The 16,714-nt window shown below is 40.5% G+C and overlaps 1 protein-coding gene across 4 annotated transcripts in view; it reads right to left on the bottom strand.

The window, feature by feature from the left end:
- Window positions 1-712: 712 nt before the first annotated feature.
- Window positions 713-16,714, bottom strand: part of Tnks2 (tankyrase 2) — a 53,192-nt gene continuing 37,190 nt past the window's right edge. For all 4 annotated transcript variants that reach the window (XM_087565123.1, XM_087565117.1, XM_087565129.1 and 1 more), the window contains 9 exons: window positions 14,611-14,863; window positions 13,642-13,724; window positions 12,112-12,232; window positions 9,412-9,509; window positions 8,064-8,138; window positions 6,317-6,422; window positions 5,321-5,507; window positions 4,208-4,364; window positions 713-3,437 (listed from right to left, as the gene is read on the bottom strand). In XM_087565123.1, the coding sequence (XP_087421249.1) occupies window positions 3,375-3,437; window positions 4,208-4,364; window positions 5,321-5,507; window positions 6,317-6,422; window positions 8,064-8,138; window positions 9,412-9,509; window positions 12,112-12,232; window positions 13,642-13,724; window positions 14,611-14,863 (1,143 nt within the window). In that variant the 3' untranslated portion in view covers window positions 713-3,374. The remainder of the gene's footprint in view (window positions 3,438-4,207; window positions 4,365-5,320; window positions 5,508-6,316; window positions 6,423-8,063; window positions 8,139-9,411; window positions 9,510-12,111; window positions 12,233-13,641; window positions 13,725-14,610; window positions 14,864-16,714) is intronic.

Genomic DNA, 16,714 nt, shown 5'->3' with positions numbered 1-16,714 from the left:
TCTGTTGCAGGTCAACAATTTTATAAAGAGAAATTTAAAGCCCATTAGCAGACCTCACTTTTGTGTAGACTGTGCTATGATATGCCATTCTGGAGGAGCGCCCTGCACATCTGTTGTGGGGATAGTAGCTATGAGTCCACGTCTAAATGGAGAAGACATGTAACAGTAACAGAAGATGTAACTACTTCAGGCCACAACCCATGTAAACAGGAAACACAGGGTATTCAGGGACTCAGAGACCGTGAAAGGCAGTGCTCTCATCCTAACAGTTCTGGTGATGGGGAACCACTGCAAACCTTCTATCACTGCATACGTCTGCACAGGACAGGAGGTGTGGTGGTTTCAATAGGAATGGCCCCCACAGACTCGTGTTTGAATGCTTGGTCCATAGGAAATGACACTATTAGGAGGTGTGGCCTTGTAAGAAGTGTGTCACTGTGGCAGCAGGCTTTGATGTCTCATATATGCTCCAGCCATGCCCAGTGGAAGTCTTTCCTTGCCGCCCACCCATCAAGAACTCTTAGCTCCTGCAGCACCATGTCTGCCTGCGTGCTGCCATGCCTTTCACCATGATGATGCACTGACCCTCTGAACCCATTAAGCCAGACCCGATTAGATGTGTTCCTTCAGACAAGCTGCTGTGATCATACTGTTACATCACAGCAGTGAAACTCTAAGACAGAGGTAAAGGCACAGTCAAGAGAACTAATCGTTAGGAGGTTTGGGAAGTTTATTTGCATGTTTTCTTGCCTCAACCTGCAAACAATTGGAACACATCATACGTGGGCATGCACGCTCAGCAAATAGCAAGCAAACACTTCAGTATCATCTTAAAAGAAGCAGGAGGGTAAAGCAGCTTATATCGACTTCGATGAGACTCTTCTTGTGGAACACCAAGGACTAATTACATACAGGTCATTAGCATATGGAAATATAAAATACACTAATTTTTTTTCCTTTTAGAGAAAAAAAATATGACTAACTGGGATTTGGAAACTTATCAAGAATGTTTTTATGACATAAAAACCAAAAATATATTTCTCTTTATAAGTTAAGCAGACTGATTTCATGGGTGAATTTTAAGGACTACCAAAGTCATACTAGATGGTGTAGCCGCCCAGACACATGTTACCTTCATCAGGAAGCAACTGAGTTAAGTATGGCCACAACATTCAACATTTTACATTTATGTTGCACCCTGTCACAATCAGACTCAAAACTACACTCTGTTCTCTTGCAATAACGATTGACTGCAATCTCAATGAATTACCATGCTACCCATAAAACAAGTAAACAGTTTATTAAGAGTTAAGTGAGGCATGGAATGTGATACAAGGAGACACTCCGATGGGCAGATCACCACACACACACAAACTAAATTTCACTTCAAAAAAAAAAATCACAAGGCAAAAGAAAAAGCAATTTCATCATTATAAAGTAAGGTATTTCATGCAAAGCACTAAACCACACCCCCAAACTCCCAGCTCCCAATAAACATTGCCATGCCAGCGTATTGACCACAGTGGAAACACGTAAGCAATGGGGTTAGGAGGTAACACAGCTCATAACCAGACCATGATTTTACATGAAAAACAATTCCAGATCCATACACAGAGTAACATAGGCCAACCTTAGAAGTACGTAAATATAAACCCCATCAATTAATTTCATTATCTTTTAACTATAAAACCCAGAAGCTTACAGAACCTGAAAATTTTATATAAAATTTGGCATACTCCTTTTATATTCAAGAAATGGTTTTAGGATGTTTGTAGTTAGCAGAGAGCTGTATAAAAGCATTTCCAGGTTAGGATTTGACCTCTTAACCCTTGACCACAATTCACATCTTAGGAACAACTCCAGACATATAATTCTCTTAACTCATAGGATGGTTAAGCTTAACTTTCGAGCAACTCTATGTACAAGTTTGTATAAAGGACCAGGTAATTAAGAGACCAAATCAAATATAAAACAAAGATAAAGTGGTAAAGAGAGTGAAGAGGACATCCTCATTCACAAAAGCTTAGGTGGGTAAAAATCTCTGATTTCTGAGTGCACTGCCGTGCAGTAAGACAGATCTCTGTGCAATGCAAGATAAGATAGTAAGTGTAAGGCTTACATTAGAGATACGTTAGAGAACAGTAAAAATGGCCTTTCATGGAAAGTGACTTCTTCCACAGCTGCCATACTGAACTTAAGCCTGTGACAGTGTTTTTCCAACTGGGCCGAATGCCTTGACAGAAGTAGGAAGCGCAGGGCTTGCCCTTTCCAGAGGTTACCCACAGACACATACACTCACACCTATGATTTTGGGTTGTGTTTACTCGTGATAAATACACTGGCTATAAACATAACCATAAGATCAAGAAAACTTAGAAAGTAAAAAAACTATCCACTCCCACTTGCTATCCCTACCCCTCCATTTTAGATTTAAGGTAATTAGATCTGATTGGAAATACCCATGATTGCCTTCCCCAGTACCAAATGTAACTTCCACTCACAATTCATGATCAGAGCACTAAGTGTTGAGAAGTGGGGGCTTAGCATTCTGAAAGCTTGGTGGAAGCTCTGCTCTGATGTTGAGAACCTCAGACCTCTCTCAAGCAGGACCCAGAGTTTAAGGCCATTGAAAAGCTTCTCTAGCCACAAGTCCCCCATCACTTCACACCAGAGCTCTCTGGAACGTGTGCCCTGTAGACACAAAGGCATCACCAATAAAATTCCCAGAGTATTTATAAAATTCTTACGTGAAAGATTTCTATTGATAGAGAAATTCTTTCATCAGCAAATTGAACTTATTAAGTTGATGTCTCCCCACTAACTCTGTTAGCAACTGAGCAGCCTCTGGAATCCAACGTAGCGATCACTCAGGTGACGACAGATGAAACACAGATGAGCAACACATATGAAAATACTCTGTAAACCTGCAGCTCTAGAACAGTTTATAGTACAAAGCAATGTAAATAAATACCGGGCTAGTACAAAAGCTCTTATTTACATTTTACAAATGAAACTGTCTTCAGTGTAAATGCTGTGTTTTAAAGAACACAGTACTGATTAGTAAAATGAGTTCTGTTGAGGGATTACCATTTTTGTTAGAATCAATGCATGACGTATAAAAGATTCAAGTTAACTGTTTATAATTTAGGACAGACAGACCCAGTTGAACCTGGAATGGCATCTGTTAAAGTGCTGAGACAGGAAACACTCGGAAACACTGTACACTGTTAAAGCTTCACCAAGTCACAACATGAGGTGTCTTTCACATTTTGTTTCTGCCACAGGCCTGTAGTCAGGATGAATCTTTTCCCGCCAAGGAGTGAAACTTAAGAGGCCGTCAGCGCTTCAGGACACTATGTTTGGGAGAACTGGTTTCAGCCATCACCCATACCTTCAGGCCTTACAATCTGGTAAGTAATTAGATATTCAGGGTAAGCCTGGAAAAGAAAGGTGAGTTTAAATGTTGGAAAGAGTGTTTTCTTGCAGGTTAAGATGCCCTTGAATAGCATTGCTTCCCTTCAGTCCTGTACACCCCAACTCCCCAGGGATATTTCTCTAACTCCTCCCCACCCCCTTCGTGACTCCCACCCTTCCAGTTCAAACCTTCAGTAGCATGTAGGTCTAGGGTGATATTTAAATACACATTTGTCTGTTGTCAGTAACCGAGGGAATTCTGCTACCTACTTTGATTTAGAATGCTGCTTTACACTGGCTTTTTAAAAGTCTTTGTCAATTACTGCAGGAAATTATTATACATCATTGCTATATTTTACAGAAAAAAAAAAGGGAGAAAGATCCAGTATTGACTGAAAAACTGAATACGTTAGATACATCAATGGTTCTTCTCTGACTTTGAAAATATTTTTTAAAATAATTATTTTTTTTAGTTTATGTGTCAGTGTTTTCCCTACATGTATGTCTGTTTGAGGGTGTCAGATTCGCTGGAACTGGAGTTACAGACTACTGTGAGCTGTGTGTGGGTGCTGGGAATTAAACCTGGGCAATCTGGAAGCACATCCTGTGCTCTTAACCACTGAGCATCTCTCCAGCACTATTCTGAAAATCTTATGACAAACATTTTATTTACAAACTTTCAAGCCTGAAGTTATTACGCCCAACCCCCACCTACCCAAATGCAGTTAAGGTAACATGTCCTGTCCATGTAAGAGCCATGCAGCGTCGAAGATGACAAGTACAAGTGAATTACCTGCTCTCCTCTGTAAATAACATATTCAGCTAAAGCTAGGCCATTCACACTGGGCCGGCCAGTGACTGAGTGATGGCCGGGAGGAGAGTGCGCCATTTTCATTGCACTGAACTGCAGGAAAGACTTTCCCAAGGTCACGCGACAAAAGAGCAGCTGCCTAAAACACGAAAAGGAAAATGTCACCCCGAAAACAGATCAGACGCACATAACTACATAAGGACTGTATCCCAACAACATGTTAGGGGGAGTAGAAGAACACTGCTTATTTTTTTTTTTTTTTTCGGAGCTGGGGACCGAACCCAGGGCCTTGTGCTTGCTAGGCAAGAGCTCTACCACTGAGCTAAATCCCCAACCCCCACAGAAGACTTTTAAGCATTCAATTTACAGAATTTGAAACTCTTTAGTCCCCTAAATAGTATGGACTTGTGACTCAAAACAGAAATGGTAGTAATTCATACCCAGAAAGGAACTTCCTAATATAAAACATAAGCCTAGGGGCTGGGGATTTAGCTCAGTGGTAGAGCGCTTGCCTAGGAAGCGCAAGGCCCTGGGTTCGGTCCCCAGCTCCGAAAAAAAGAACCAAAAAAAAAAAAAAAAACATAAGCCTAAACTTACTGGGAAAATAATGGCAGTGAGAATAAAACAAGTTGGGCACAGTGAATCCTAGCATGCAGGAGGCCAAGGCAGGAGGATCACTTCAGGTCTGGGGCCAGCTTGTGCAATACACTGAGTTCCAGGACAGCCTAGATAGTGTGTCTCAACACCCTCCCCCAACCCCCACACATCGTGTTCATGCATGAGAGACAGACAGAGAAGAGAGAGAGAGAGGAAGCGTGCTGGAATTAAAGGCATGTCCCAGTATGCCTGGCTGTGTTTTCCTGCCGGAGATAGGGCTTAGGCCCCCTTCAACTCCCACACTTCCATCTCTGTCAACAGAGCCAGGCAGTGGTCGTGCACTATCTTCCTGGCTCCCCTTGGCATTCTGTGTGGAGAACCAAGTATTCAAAGTTTAATGCATCCCTCAAGTTATCAGGTTTGTCTTGCCCTCCATGTTTCTCAAATATGTAATTAGTTCTGATCTAATTACTATCGAAATAAGTAATAATCTCTCACCTGTGACAAATGTAACACGATCTGTCTTTGTGAACTGGACATCCAGTGCCACCTCCAATCCCATACACATACTGATTGCTTTTGGAAGAGTTCTCAGCAAAATAGATCCCAGCTCCAAACATGCCCCCTATGTAGGCGTGCCTCTCATCAAAGCCCTTATGGATTATCGCATTCACAAAGGGAGACCCTGAAGACAGACAGGCAACACAGTCCACAAAACAGAACCAAGGCCCCAGACAAGTTAACGTTTCCAGCAATATTTGCTCTTTATTGACAAATCATCTCTGTAGATGCTAGCTTGCATCTTTAGAGCTAAGAATTCCTTAGGTTGGGATTAATGATTCCAATAGGGTAGTGGTTCATATGCCAACAGATAGACTCAATTAGAATAACAACACATTTTTTGAAATTCTAATGCAAAAGTTACTGCTTTCCAGTAACATACAAACTCTGGACCAAGGGCTCCCAGCTCATGGCATACAGTAAGGCTAAGACATCAGTCAGGTCTTGCAAGCATGCTTGACCTCTGTGCTTTCTCTAGATAACCAGAAGGGCCTGAGCAGCCTGCCATGCTCTCTTCTTTTCCTGGGCCACTTCTCCTCCATCATCTGCTACGGAACATTCCACAGGCACATGCTGCCCCCTCCTCTCCTTGCTCAGAGGCTTAGCCAAAACTGCACTGAGCATAAGCATATGAGACCCAGTGTTGGGTGTGTGTGGGGTTTTGCATAAGTGTGCCACTGTTTCAGAACTTACTTCTCTCTTCCCAGCATAGATTTTGGGGACAGAACTCAGGTCATTAGGTTCATGTGGCAAGGCTTTATAATGAGCCATTTTACTGGCCACCAACAGGGTAATCTTAATTTATAAAAATGTTCGTTTTAAGGAATATTAACACAAAAGTAACTGAGGATATGAACACGAATGTAAGTTACAGAAATGTTAGCTTTATTAAGAGGACACAAGCTACACTCTTAGAGCAGTGTAAAAACTTACCATGAAATAACATTCTTTCATTTGCATGGTTGTGGTTTTCTTCAGAAACTTCTTTTCTCCGGTGTGTATATCTTTCCCACAATTTCTTGTTACAAACCTTCTGAATCTATAAAAACCAGAAAAGTTAACACTACCTTTTATCTTACAAAAAAACAAAACAAAAAAAACCCCAAAACCCAAAACCAAAACCAAAACAAAAACCCAAAAAACCACAGACTAAAAGAAGAATCATCTCCCATAAGTTGTCCTTCGACCTCCACATATATGTGGTTGTGTACATGCAATTGTGTGTGTGTAGGAGTTCATATACATGCAACACTGTTTTTCAAAGAGAAAGAAAGACTACATGTGGCCAAGAAGGGGTCACGAATATTTGAAAGTTGCGTGAAATACTTCAACTTTAAATTACTTACAATAGGAAGCTAAATAAAAATCACCACTAAGTTGTTACTAAAATACTTGAGCCATACTAAGTTTTGTAGAAGCATGAGACCAGGCCCAGCATCCTGTTCTCCTGACTATCCAACTCAGAACACCGTGAACATGATTTGAAATGACCACCCACCACACATCACCCTGCTTTTTTCCTATTACTCTGTTTCCCTGCCAGTCCCCACTTTCATCTGGAGAAGATTTAAAGATGAAAGCTGGTCTCATTTGGAGAATCACTATGGTAAAAATGGACATTTCTAGCACTAAGTGCTACAGCCCCCTGGTGGTCCCTAAAGGAAGCATGAGAATTTCAGTTTTAGTATTAGCTCAAACAAACATAAAAACCCCACAAAATGACTCAAAATATGGATAACAGATGTAATCAAGAACCATAGCTGGTATAAACCAGCCTTATTTATGTATAAAATATAACAAAAGTAAAGCTATTCTAGCACACACAGAGAATCATTAAATACTGTACTGAAATGGATTCCTTTCATATTGAATGAGGACATTTAGAAATCAGCCTCTCCATTTCACGCTTAAGTGACTCCTCCTTGCCTAAAGAACCTCATGGTAGTAACAGAACCACAGCACACTAAGTAAGCTTTAGTTCATTAACCACATCTACTTCATTCATGGAATACTGATACTGTTCAATCTTTTTTTTTTTAAGATTTTATTTATTTTATATAAGTGAGTACCCTGTCACTCTCTTCAGACACACCAGAAGAGGGAATCTGTGTTGCAGATGGTTGTGAGCCACCATGTGGTTGCTGGGATTTGAACTCAGGACCTCTGGAAGAGCAGTCAGTGCTCTTAACCGCTGAGCCATCTCTCCAGCCCCCTGTTCAATCATTTTTATTTCTTCTTCTTTTTTTTTTTTTTTTTTTTTGAGATAGCTCTCTGTGTAGCCCTGGATGTCCTGGAACTTGCTCTGTAGACAAGGCCGTCTCCAAACCCGAGATCTGCCAGGATGTCCCCCACTGCTGTGAGCTACCATGTCTGACCTAAAATAGAAGAATCTTTACAGATGTCGGGCATGGTGGCCCACAGTCTGAGCCCCAGGACGAGAATGCCTGAGGCAAGAGACTCAAATTCCAGACTAGCCTAGGTAGACAGTGATATTCTGCCCCAAAAATGAACAGAGTTTTTGAGAAGTTAAAATTTGGAGGACAGTCTCCCCCTCTATAGTCCATGAAGCCATGTTAGAAAGCTATTGTATTAGACATCACTATGTTCTCCTCAACCTTTCTTAAGACTCCAGGCTGTGGAAATCAGTCTTGGTTTGGAAACCTCCTTCTGGTCATGTTACCTTGAGAATACTGTATCTGTTGAAGATGCCGCCTGCGTGACCTCCATCCCTGTGCTCTCGAACAGTACTTTGCATCTGATGGAAAGCCATTTAAAACATACACATTAGTTTTGTCTTTTCTTTTTTTTTTTTTGGTTCTTTTTTTTCGGAGCTGGGGACCGAACCCAGGGCCTTGCGCTTCCTAGGCAAGCGCTCTACCACTGAGCTAAATCCCCAACCCCTAGTTTTGTCTTTTCTGACTCATGTTTTGTTTTAAATTCATTTGATACTATTTCTGAGAATTCAAGATAAGTTTTAATATTTTTCTTGAAAGAACATAATTCTATAAATTTATGTGCTCTTTTTTCTTCTTTTGAGACAGGATTCTTCTGTGTAGCCCTGGCTGTCCTGAAACTTGCTCTGTAGACCAGGCTGACCCTGAAGTCATAGATCCATAAACTTGCCTCTTCCTCTTGAATATTGGGATTACCATGAGTATATCTAAAGATATTTATAGTTATATAGTTGAAAACATGTTTACAGCTGAAAAGTTACATGATATAAACCACTATAAAAGAGAATGTAAAAACGTTAAACATAAAATCAAAACAGTGACTCATCTGTGCTAATATTAGCCCTGGGTTCGGTCCTCAGCTCAAAAAAAAAAAAAAAAAAAAAAAAAAAGCCTAATAAAACACAACATGCATTTTCTTGGGATTATGAGTTAAAGAACTAAATTTCATTCAATTTTCTATCTGTGCTTAACATACAGATAAGGTATGTGTACATCAAAGTGTAAAGAGGACGATTCGGCTGGGTGTAATAGTGTACAACCCTTAATAAAAACCACTGAGAAGGTATAGGGAGGTGGAGCTTCGAGTTTGAGGTCAACATGGCCTACACAGTGAGTTCCAAGACAGACAGGGCAACATAATGAGACCCTGTTTCAATAAAACCACAAGATGGGGATGGGGGTGGGGTAGGGGATGGATTGGGAGGGTATTCTTCAAAGATTTCAGTGGATTAAGAATTCTTTGGAAAGAAAGTTTCTCATAAAAATATTATCTAAATGTTGAGTCCTGGCTGAGACCCCTCACTCTGAAGCTGCTTCAGAGGGAGTGAAAACTAGCGTTATTTTCAAATGACAGCAACCTTCTTTCCAACAAAATTCTGGTTCAACCTGAACTGAAATAACAATTTAAGTACCTAAATAAGATTAATGAGAGTTTCATTATAAATACTTTCAAATTTTCAAGGTGGTTAAGAGACATTTTAAAAAACAAAATGCATGTCCAAGGAAACAGCGACTGAGTCAACAGTATGGTGGTTCGATCCATCTCATCCACTTATTTAAGCGTGATGAACATACCTCTTCTTCCACAGACTGAAATTCTTTATCATCAGGAGACAGATCTATGAGAATTGTTCCACTACCAGAGTTGTTTAGAGTTAAATATGGATTAAGACCTATGAAATAAAATTTACAAGTAAAGAAACTACCAAAAAATCAGCAAGAACGGAAAATAATGAGATGATTTATTTATGTGATGCTATTAGTTCCCAGAAATCCTCACATCATAATGACTTAGCTTTATAGGTTGCAGAAGTGCAGACAGCTCTGGCACACACCCACACCCAACTTTCCTCAGGGCTATACAGTGTTCTAACAGACACTACAACTGTCAGAGCTTAGAACTAACACAGGCTTCATCTGGACTGCACCAGTTTTCCCTACTAATCAGGATCAAACCCATGATATTCAGACGACTAGTCTGTGTGCACAGAAGCCAGAGGGTATCTTCAGATCCCTCAGAGTTGAGTCAGAGGCAGTCATCTAGTTTTCTATTGTTATATGGGTTCTGATATCTAAACTCTGGCTCTCATATTATGTAACCAGTACTCTTAAACACTAAGCCATCTGCAGCTCTCATGTCTGCACACTTATTTTTTTTTAAGATTCCTCTTTAAAAAAAATGCATTTATCTATTTATTTATATGAGTACACTGTAGCTGTCTTCAGACACCAGAAGAGGGCATCAGATCCCATTACAGATGGTTGTGAGCCACCATGTGGTTGCTGGGAATTGAACTCAGGATCTCTGGAAGAGCAGCCAGTTCTCTTCACTGAGCCATCTCTCTGGCCTGGGATTCATTTCACTTTATGTGTATGTTTGTGGGTGTACATGTGAATTTCTTCAAAGGCCAGAAAAGGACACCCTGAAACTCGAATTACAGAGTTGTAAACAGCCATGTGGGTAGTGGGACTCAATCCAAAGTCTTCTGTTGTTCCAGAGTATCTGACACCCTCTTCTGGCTTTCTCTGGTATTAAATGCAGGTGGTGCTCACACATACACACAAAATAATAATTCTGAAGCCCATTCCTGGCCAGTACACATCTCTAACACACCCTGAAAACTCTCTTCATTTTACAAATAGATTTTTTTCAATTTTAGGTGCATACCTCCTGTTTTGATTGGCAAACCAAGTGACAGGTTCTACTCCAGCCCTTCACAAGCACTAAGCACACATTGTCACACTCTGTCCTTCCTTTCCTCACCTAAGTCCTTTTCTGTCCCTCCTCTCTCTTGCAGCTCTTTACTATTTTCAAGCAGTCTCCCCCCTTTCTGCTGTTTCCCCCTTATTTTTCTCTTTTTTTGGGGTGGTGGTGGTGGTGGTGGTAGTGGTTTTTGAAGACGGGATTTCTCTGTGTTGTCCTGGCTGTCTAAGAACTCACTCTATCAAACTCAAAGAGACGTGTCTGCCTCTGTGCAAGTGCTGGGATTAAAGGTATGCACCACCACCACCCAGATCCTTTTCTGGTTTTATGTAACACGTACTCCACTATCCTCTGGTTCCTCCCCCTTCCCATCATCCCTTTTCTACTTCTATGCCACGCACACAGATTTAAATCTGTGCTCCAATGAGAAAACAAATGGTATTTATCCGAGTCTGGCTTATTTTTATTTAATATAATAACATTCAGTGTGATCTAATTTCCTGCAAATGTCATAATTTCATTTACCACAACTGACTAGAATCCCATCGTATGTATGTATGTGTATGTATGTATGTATGTATGTATGTATACATTTTGTCTATTCACCTGTTGATGGACATATAAGCTGGCTCCATTTCCTAGTCCCTGTGAACTGTGCAGCTGTAAATATGGATATGCAGCTGTTGTGCCCCCTTTATTACATACCCAGGGGTGGTCGTGCTATATCATGATGGTATTTAGTTTCACTGCTGTGCATAGTGGCTGCACCACTTCACATCCCTGAGTGCTGTATCAGCATTATGATAAATCACCATTTCTGTTCAATAAAGGTAAAATGTGATTTTTTTGACTACTAGAGTAATTCACAATTTTTTTTTTAAAGATTTATTTATCCATTTATTATATATAAGTACACTGTAGCTATCTTCAGATACACCAGAAGAGGGCATCAGATATCTTTACAGATGGTTGTGAGCCACCATGTGGTTGCTGGGAATTGAACTCAGGACCTCTGGAAGAGCAGTTGGGTGCTCTTAACCGCTGAGCCATCTCTCCAGCCCCTAATTCACAATTTTTACCTAACTCTGGTACATACAAGTGCTAACACCTGTTGAGGGAATGTAATTTGCATTTTTCTTAAGCTAAACATTATAAAATATTCGTTTTTAGGACTTTCCCCCATGCTGTTGAAAATTTAGCTATAGAAAACATTCTTATGAACTGTCTTAATCATTACCTAGCCATGTGAATATGAGAAAGAGATATCTATGCTCCAGATCATTTAAATTCAGAACACTTTAGACCTAGGTTAACTTCTAATTATACCCTCCGACTCCCAAGAGCTAAAATAATCCTAAAATTTGTGCATGAACCAAGAGACTTTACTTTAGGTCATATCATTGGCAGTAGCAGTGTCGGGAAGTTTTAGGTCTTATTAGCAAGGCCGCATTATGTTCAAACCCCTACTGGTACTCGTCCTGTTTAGAGAGCTTCTCACAGACCTCTGAAGTATTATACTGAGGGTTGCCTTCATATAAACAAACTGTCAACCAGTTATTAAAATGAGGTACCTTGTTGTCCAGAGATCAGTCTTTCGACCCCTTTAATGAGCCTGTGTCGATGTCCATACGCACTGATTCCAATCTCTTTCAGCTCTTTGTGGCCCATCTCAACCAGTACATCCAAGGTGATCTTAGAACAGACATCCAAACGGTTCAGAATGCTGGCTCGTTCGGTAGACAGTCATATACTGACAGTCTCAATGATACATTTTATAATATGAAAGTTTGTCTGTTTGCGCATGTATTATCTACCCTTCAGCCAAAAGAGCCCATCACTCCCCCCCACCCCTGGCATTACAGAAGACAGTTGTTACCCACCAGCCCCATTTCACAGTATTTTAAAAAGCAAAATAGAAAACAAGTCACTTATTAAACTCAAAAAGTTGGAACAAAACACGTTGGGTCATAAACACCCTTTCATACTCATCTTTCTACTGTACTTCCACACATTGCTCCATACGGCTAGCCCTTTACACAGAGAGCGCTTGCATGGTTCCTCAAGGACCCCTGCATCACTGTTCGGCTTCCTCAAGTTGAAAGCATTAATCCTGTTTCATTACACAGCTTCTAAAAAGCCATCCCTAAGATGCCCAGTAAGAGTAATCTTCTTCTCCTTTAGCTTTATCAAAATCTTCGTAGGACTGTAATGTCTCCTGTTTCTCTTCTACCTCCCTAACTAAATTGCAGGTTATGCACATTTATAAAACTCATTCTGTGAACAATCAGGACAGCAACGGCAACAAACTGTAAATACTGTAGGGTCCAGTGAGACAGCTCAGAGCGCGGTCTGTCAGAGGGTGCAGGGCTAGAGAAAGCCAGGGCTACCTGCTCTGTCAGAAGATTAGGGTTTGGCTCCCAGTACCACACGCTGGCTCTCAACCATTTGGAACTCTAGTTCCAAGGGATCTGACATCCTCTTCTGACCTCCACGAGTACCAGGCATGCATGTTGTATACATACATGCAGGTAAAACACTCATATACACTAAGTGACTTTTAGAAGGAATAAATACATGTATTCTGATGGATACTTTATTTATTTTTTTTTTTCTATTCTTTTTTTCAGAGCTGGGGATCGAACCCAGGGCCTTGCGCCTACCACTGAGCCAAATCCCCAACCCTCTGATGGATACTTTAAATTGGGACTACCCAGAAAGGCTCAATGATATGGCTGGCACATTCATATTCCTGTCCACAGTAGGCAGGAAAGGACGGAGTCAGACCATGTTATTTAGGAGAATGCTCTTATTTATCTCTACTTATCAGTACAAGAGTTAGATAATGAGCTAAGTGAGACTCCAAGGTCAAGCCGTATCAGAAAGTGACTGATTTCTAGTCTCAAAAAGCTCTCAAAGCTGCAGTAGACAGAACACCACTACACAGTTCACATAGCATCCAGGAGGCCCAGGGTTCGGAGTCCAGGATTAACAAACAGCCTACAGAAAAATCTCTCAATAGCTTAGAAGATTTAATTAACTTCAAGTATTTTCTAGATTTTTCTATTAAACACTAAACCAAACAATAGAATTCACCTACTTACCTGTTCTCGCTCAAATATGTCCATTAAATGCTCAAGTCCAAGGTTCCTTATGAACTGAGTTATACTAAAATCTATTCCTGAATCTGGGAGGAATAAAATTTCACATCAGAATATTGTACAACATTGTAAATATAAAAGACCTGAGAATCTACTGTGCAGCCAAAGTACTAACTTTTCTTTCTAAGGCAGGGTCCCACTGTGCAGTCCTGGCTACCCTAGAACTCTATGCTTGCTATGCTGGCCTCAAATTCAGAAATCCACTGTACAGTGTATGTTATCATGCTCAGTTTAAACATTTACCTGGCCATGTACTTTCTCAACTTTAAGTATTTTTCATTTTGTTTCCATTTAAAAATTTACTTTTAGCCTCATCTTTAAAAACGAATCTTTCAAGATCAAGTCTTTCAAAGTTATAAAAGAAAGCTTTACGATATTGTATAGAGTACGATGAATGTGACAGGTAAAGGCTGACATCTAAAGAATGGGTCAGGTCTGGTAAGACGGCTTAGTAAGGCATTGGCTACACAAGCCTGGCAACCTGAGGTCAATCGCTGGACTGAACAAATTCCAGGACAGTCAGGGATACTGACCCATAGACACTCTTGTATGAAAAAACCAAAATGAAACAAACAAAAAACAAATGAAGAACCTTTGACATAGAGTTGTCCTCTAATCTCCACATACATTGCACAGCACAGGTTTGGACACATGCACGCTTGTGCACACAAAACAGCAAACAATAAATTAATGTCAGTTAACACCACATTCATCAGTTTTTGATTTGAAAGAAATTTCTGTAGGAGTCCCATTTATATTACTAATAGAAGAAAATAAAGGGTGAATATTCCTAGGATATTTTAATTACTTCATTTAAAAGTTGTATTTAAGATTTAAAGGACAGTTTTTACCACTTTAAATGACAAACATGGAGCTACAATGTGAGTTACAGTTATTTATATAAACTCTCACCCTCTTTTCTTTCCAAACCGGTAGCACCTTCCGTTGTACTTGAGCTAACTACTGCAGACAGTTCAGAAAAACTGCCAGCGAGGTTGTCGAGGCTGCTGGCTGCAGAAAGGCTGGATGGACTGGACGGACCTGAAGACAGGGCGTCTGCAGTGGCTCCGGGGCTCCTCACGCCACTGAGCACTTGAGGTTTATAGCACGTAGGCAGAGCAGAGGGGGGCATGGCTGCTGTCAAGAGAGCGCTGACATCATCTGCCTAGGATACAGTATAAGGAAACAAAATCTGTCATAAACATGGTTTACAATTCTTCTATGCCTGATAAGATGCGATAAAAATAGGATAAAACCTAGCAAATTCACACCAGGCCTATTACCATTTGACACTGAGAAACACTAGAAAATCTTAAAAGTGAAACAAACAGGCTGATACCCAGCTAGCTCGATTGTCATTAAATGGAAAGCACGATTCAGAACACCCTTTCCAGACCACATGCCATTGAACAAAGAAACTGCCGAATGGTGCCAAGTAGGAGGAACAAAATGGCAACTCTGAGATTACGGCTGAAAGGCACCAAAATTAATTACAGAACTACTAATGTAAAAGTACGAGCTTTCAACCCTATTATAATTAACTCTGACATTAGCAACTCAATCTGTACAGAACTTTAGCAAACAGACCCATTTGTATTTTTAGAAAACAGTGATTTGTTATTCAAAATGCAGAAAAGCCTGTTTTTTGTAAAAGATAATTTTAATCAAACTGCTAGGACGAAAAAGCCTCCAAATTCAGTGTTATATCCACTAATGACATGCAATTATTTACATTGCTCAAATACGAAACTAAGTAACGGGATACAAAGATGTCTCAGTGGAAAAGCAGTGCCACTGAGCCTGATGGCCTGCGTTTAATCCCTGGGACCCACGAGGCGCGATGAGAATAGACCTCCAGTTACCTTTTGACTTCTATAGGCGTACTGAAACACATTCCAGCCTCCTCTCTCCAATAAAGGCATAGTATGTTAAAGAGAAGCTAAAAATCACTAACGGGGATGTTTCTGGGCTATTCATTTAGTGCCCACCCCCTTATCTTTCTCTTCCCTCATTTGTGCATCTTTTGACCTTTACAGTTTGTGTATAGTATTTGCTGACCTATAAAAAAGACCATTTTTTGGGCACATTATGCTATGTGGAACTGTTTTTAGGCTTTAGATATTCTTACAATGCTTCTCTAATTAACCGGATATATTTTATCCCTTATAGATGTTGCTTCTAAACTGTAGAGGCTGGGCAACTAGTAAGACTGCAACTTTGGGCTGGAGAGATGGCTCAGCGGTTAAGAGCACCCGACTGCTCTTCCAGAGGTCTTGAGTTCAATTCCCAGCAACCACATGGTGGCTCACAACCATCTGTAAAGAGATCCGATGCCCTCTTCTGGTGTATCTGAAGATAGCTACAGTGTACTCATATATAATAAATGAATAAAAAAAAAAAAAAAAGACTGCAACTTTAAGTGGCAGAGGCTAGAGCAGTAGGTCACACCTATTTCACTCTAAGGCTCATGCTGGCTTTCACTCTCTCAAAACCATCTTTAAAATGTTATTCTGTGGGCATATGTATAATTTGTATTTATGTATGAGTGTGCAAATCAGTGCACATGGAGGTTAAAGGGGGCGAAGGTGTTGGTTCTCACTTCTGAGATGGTCTCATCACTGTGATGCCAGGCTAGCTGGCCCCTGGGTTTCCAGAGGATGCCTATCTCTGCCTCCTTTCTCCCACATATGTTCATACTATGCATCCAGAACTTACACGGGTTCTAGGAATTCAACCTCAAGGTCTCACACTTGTGCAACAAGTGTTTTACTCAGTGGTCCATCTCCTCAGGCTCTGTGCACGTGGTCTATAGCTTTCTATCTTCCTTGCCACTAAACCTATCGGCTGAATCAGTGTTTGGGAGGAACAAATACAGCTTACTTCTAAACTAGAACCAAAGAGACATTTCCAAGAAACCCTCATGCAAATATGGTATGGTGTGGAAACATCGCTTTAAATCTGAATGCAGACAAACCTAATCAGGTTCTTGGTCAGTTGGTTGGAATAATGCAATCTC

Source organism: Rattus norvegicus, chromosome 1 (genome assembly GCF_021556685.1).
Source record: "Rattus norvegicus strain SHRSP/BbbUtx chromosome 1, alternate assembly SHRSP_T2T, whole genome shotgun sequence".
Classification (NCBI taxonomy): Eukaryota; Metazoa; Chordata; class Mammalia; order Rodentia; family Muridae; genus Rattus; species Rattus norvegicus.
This window is presented reverse-complemented; position numbering and strand designations above follow the sequence as displayed.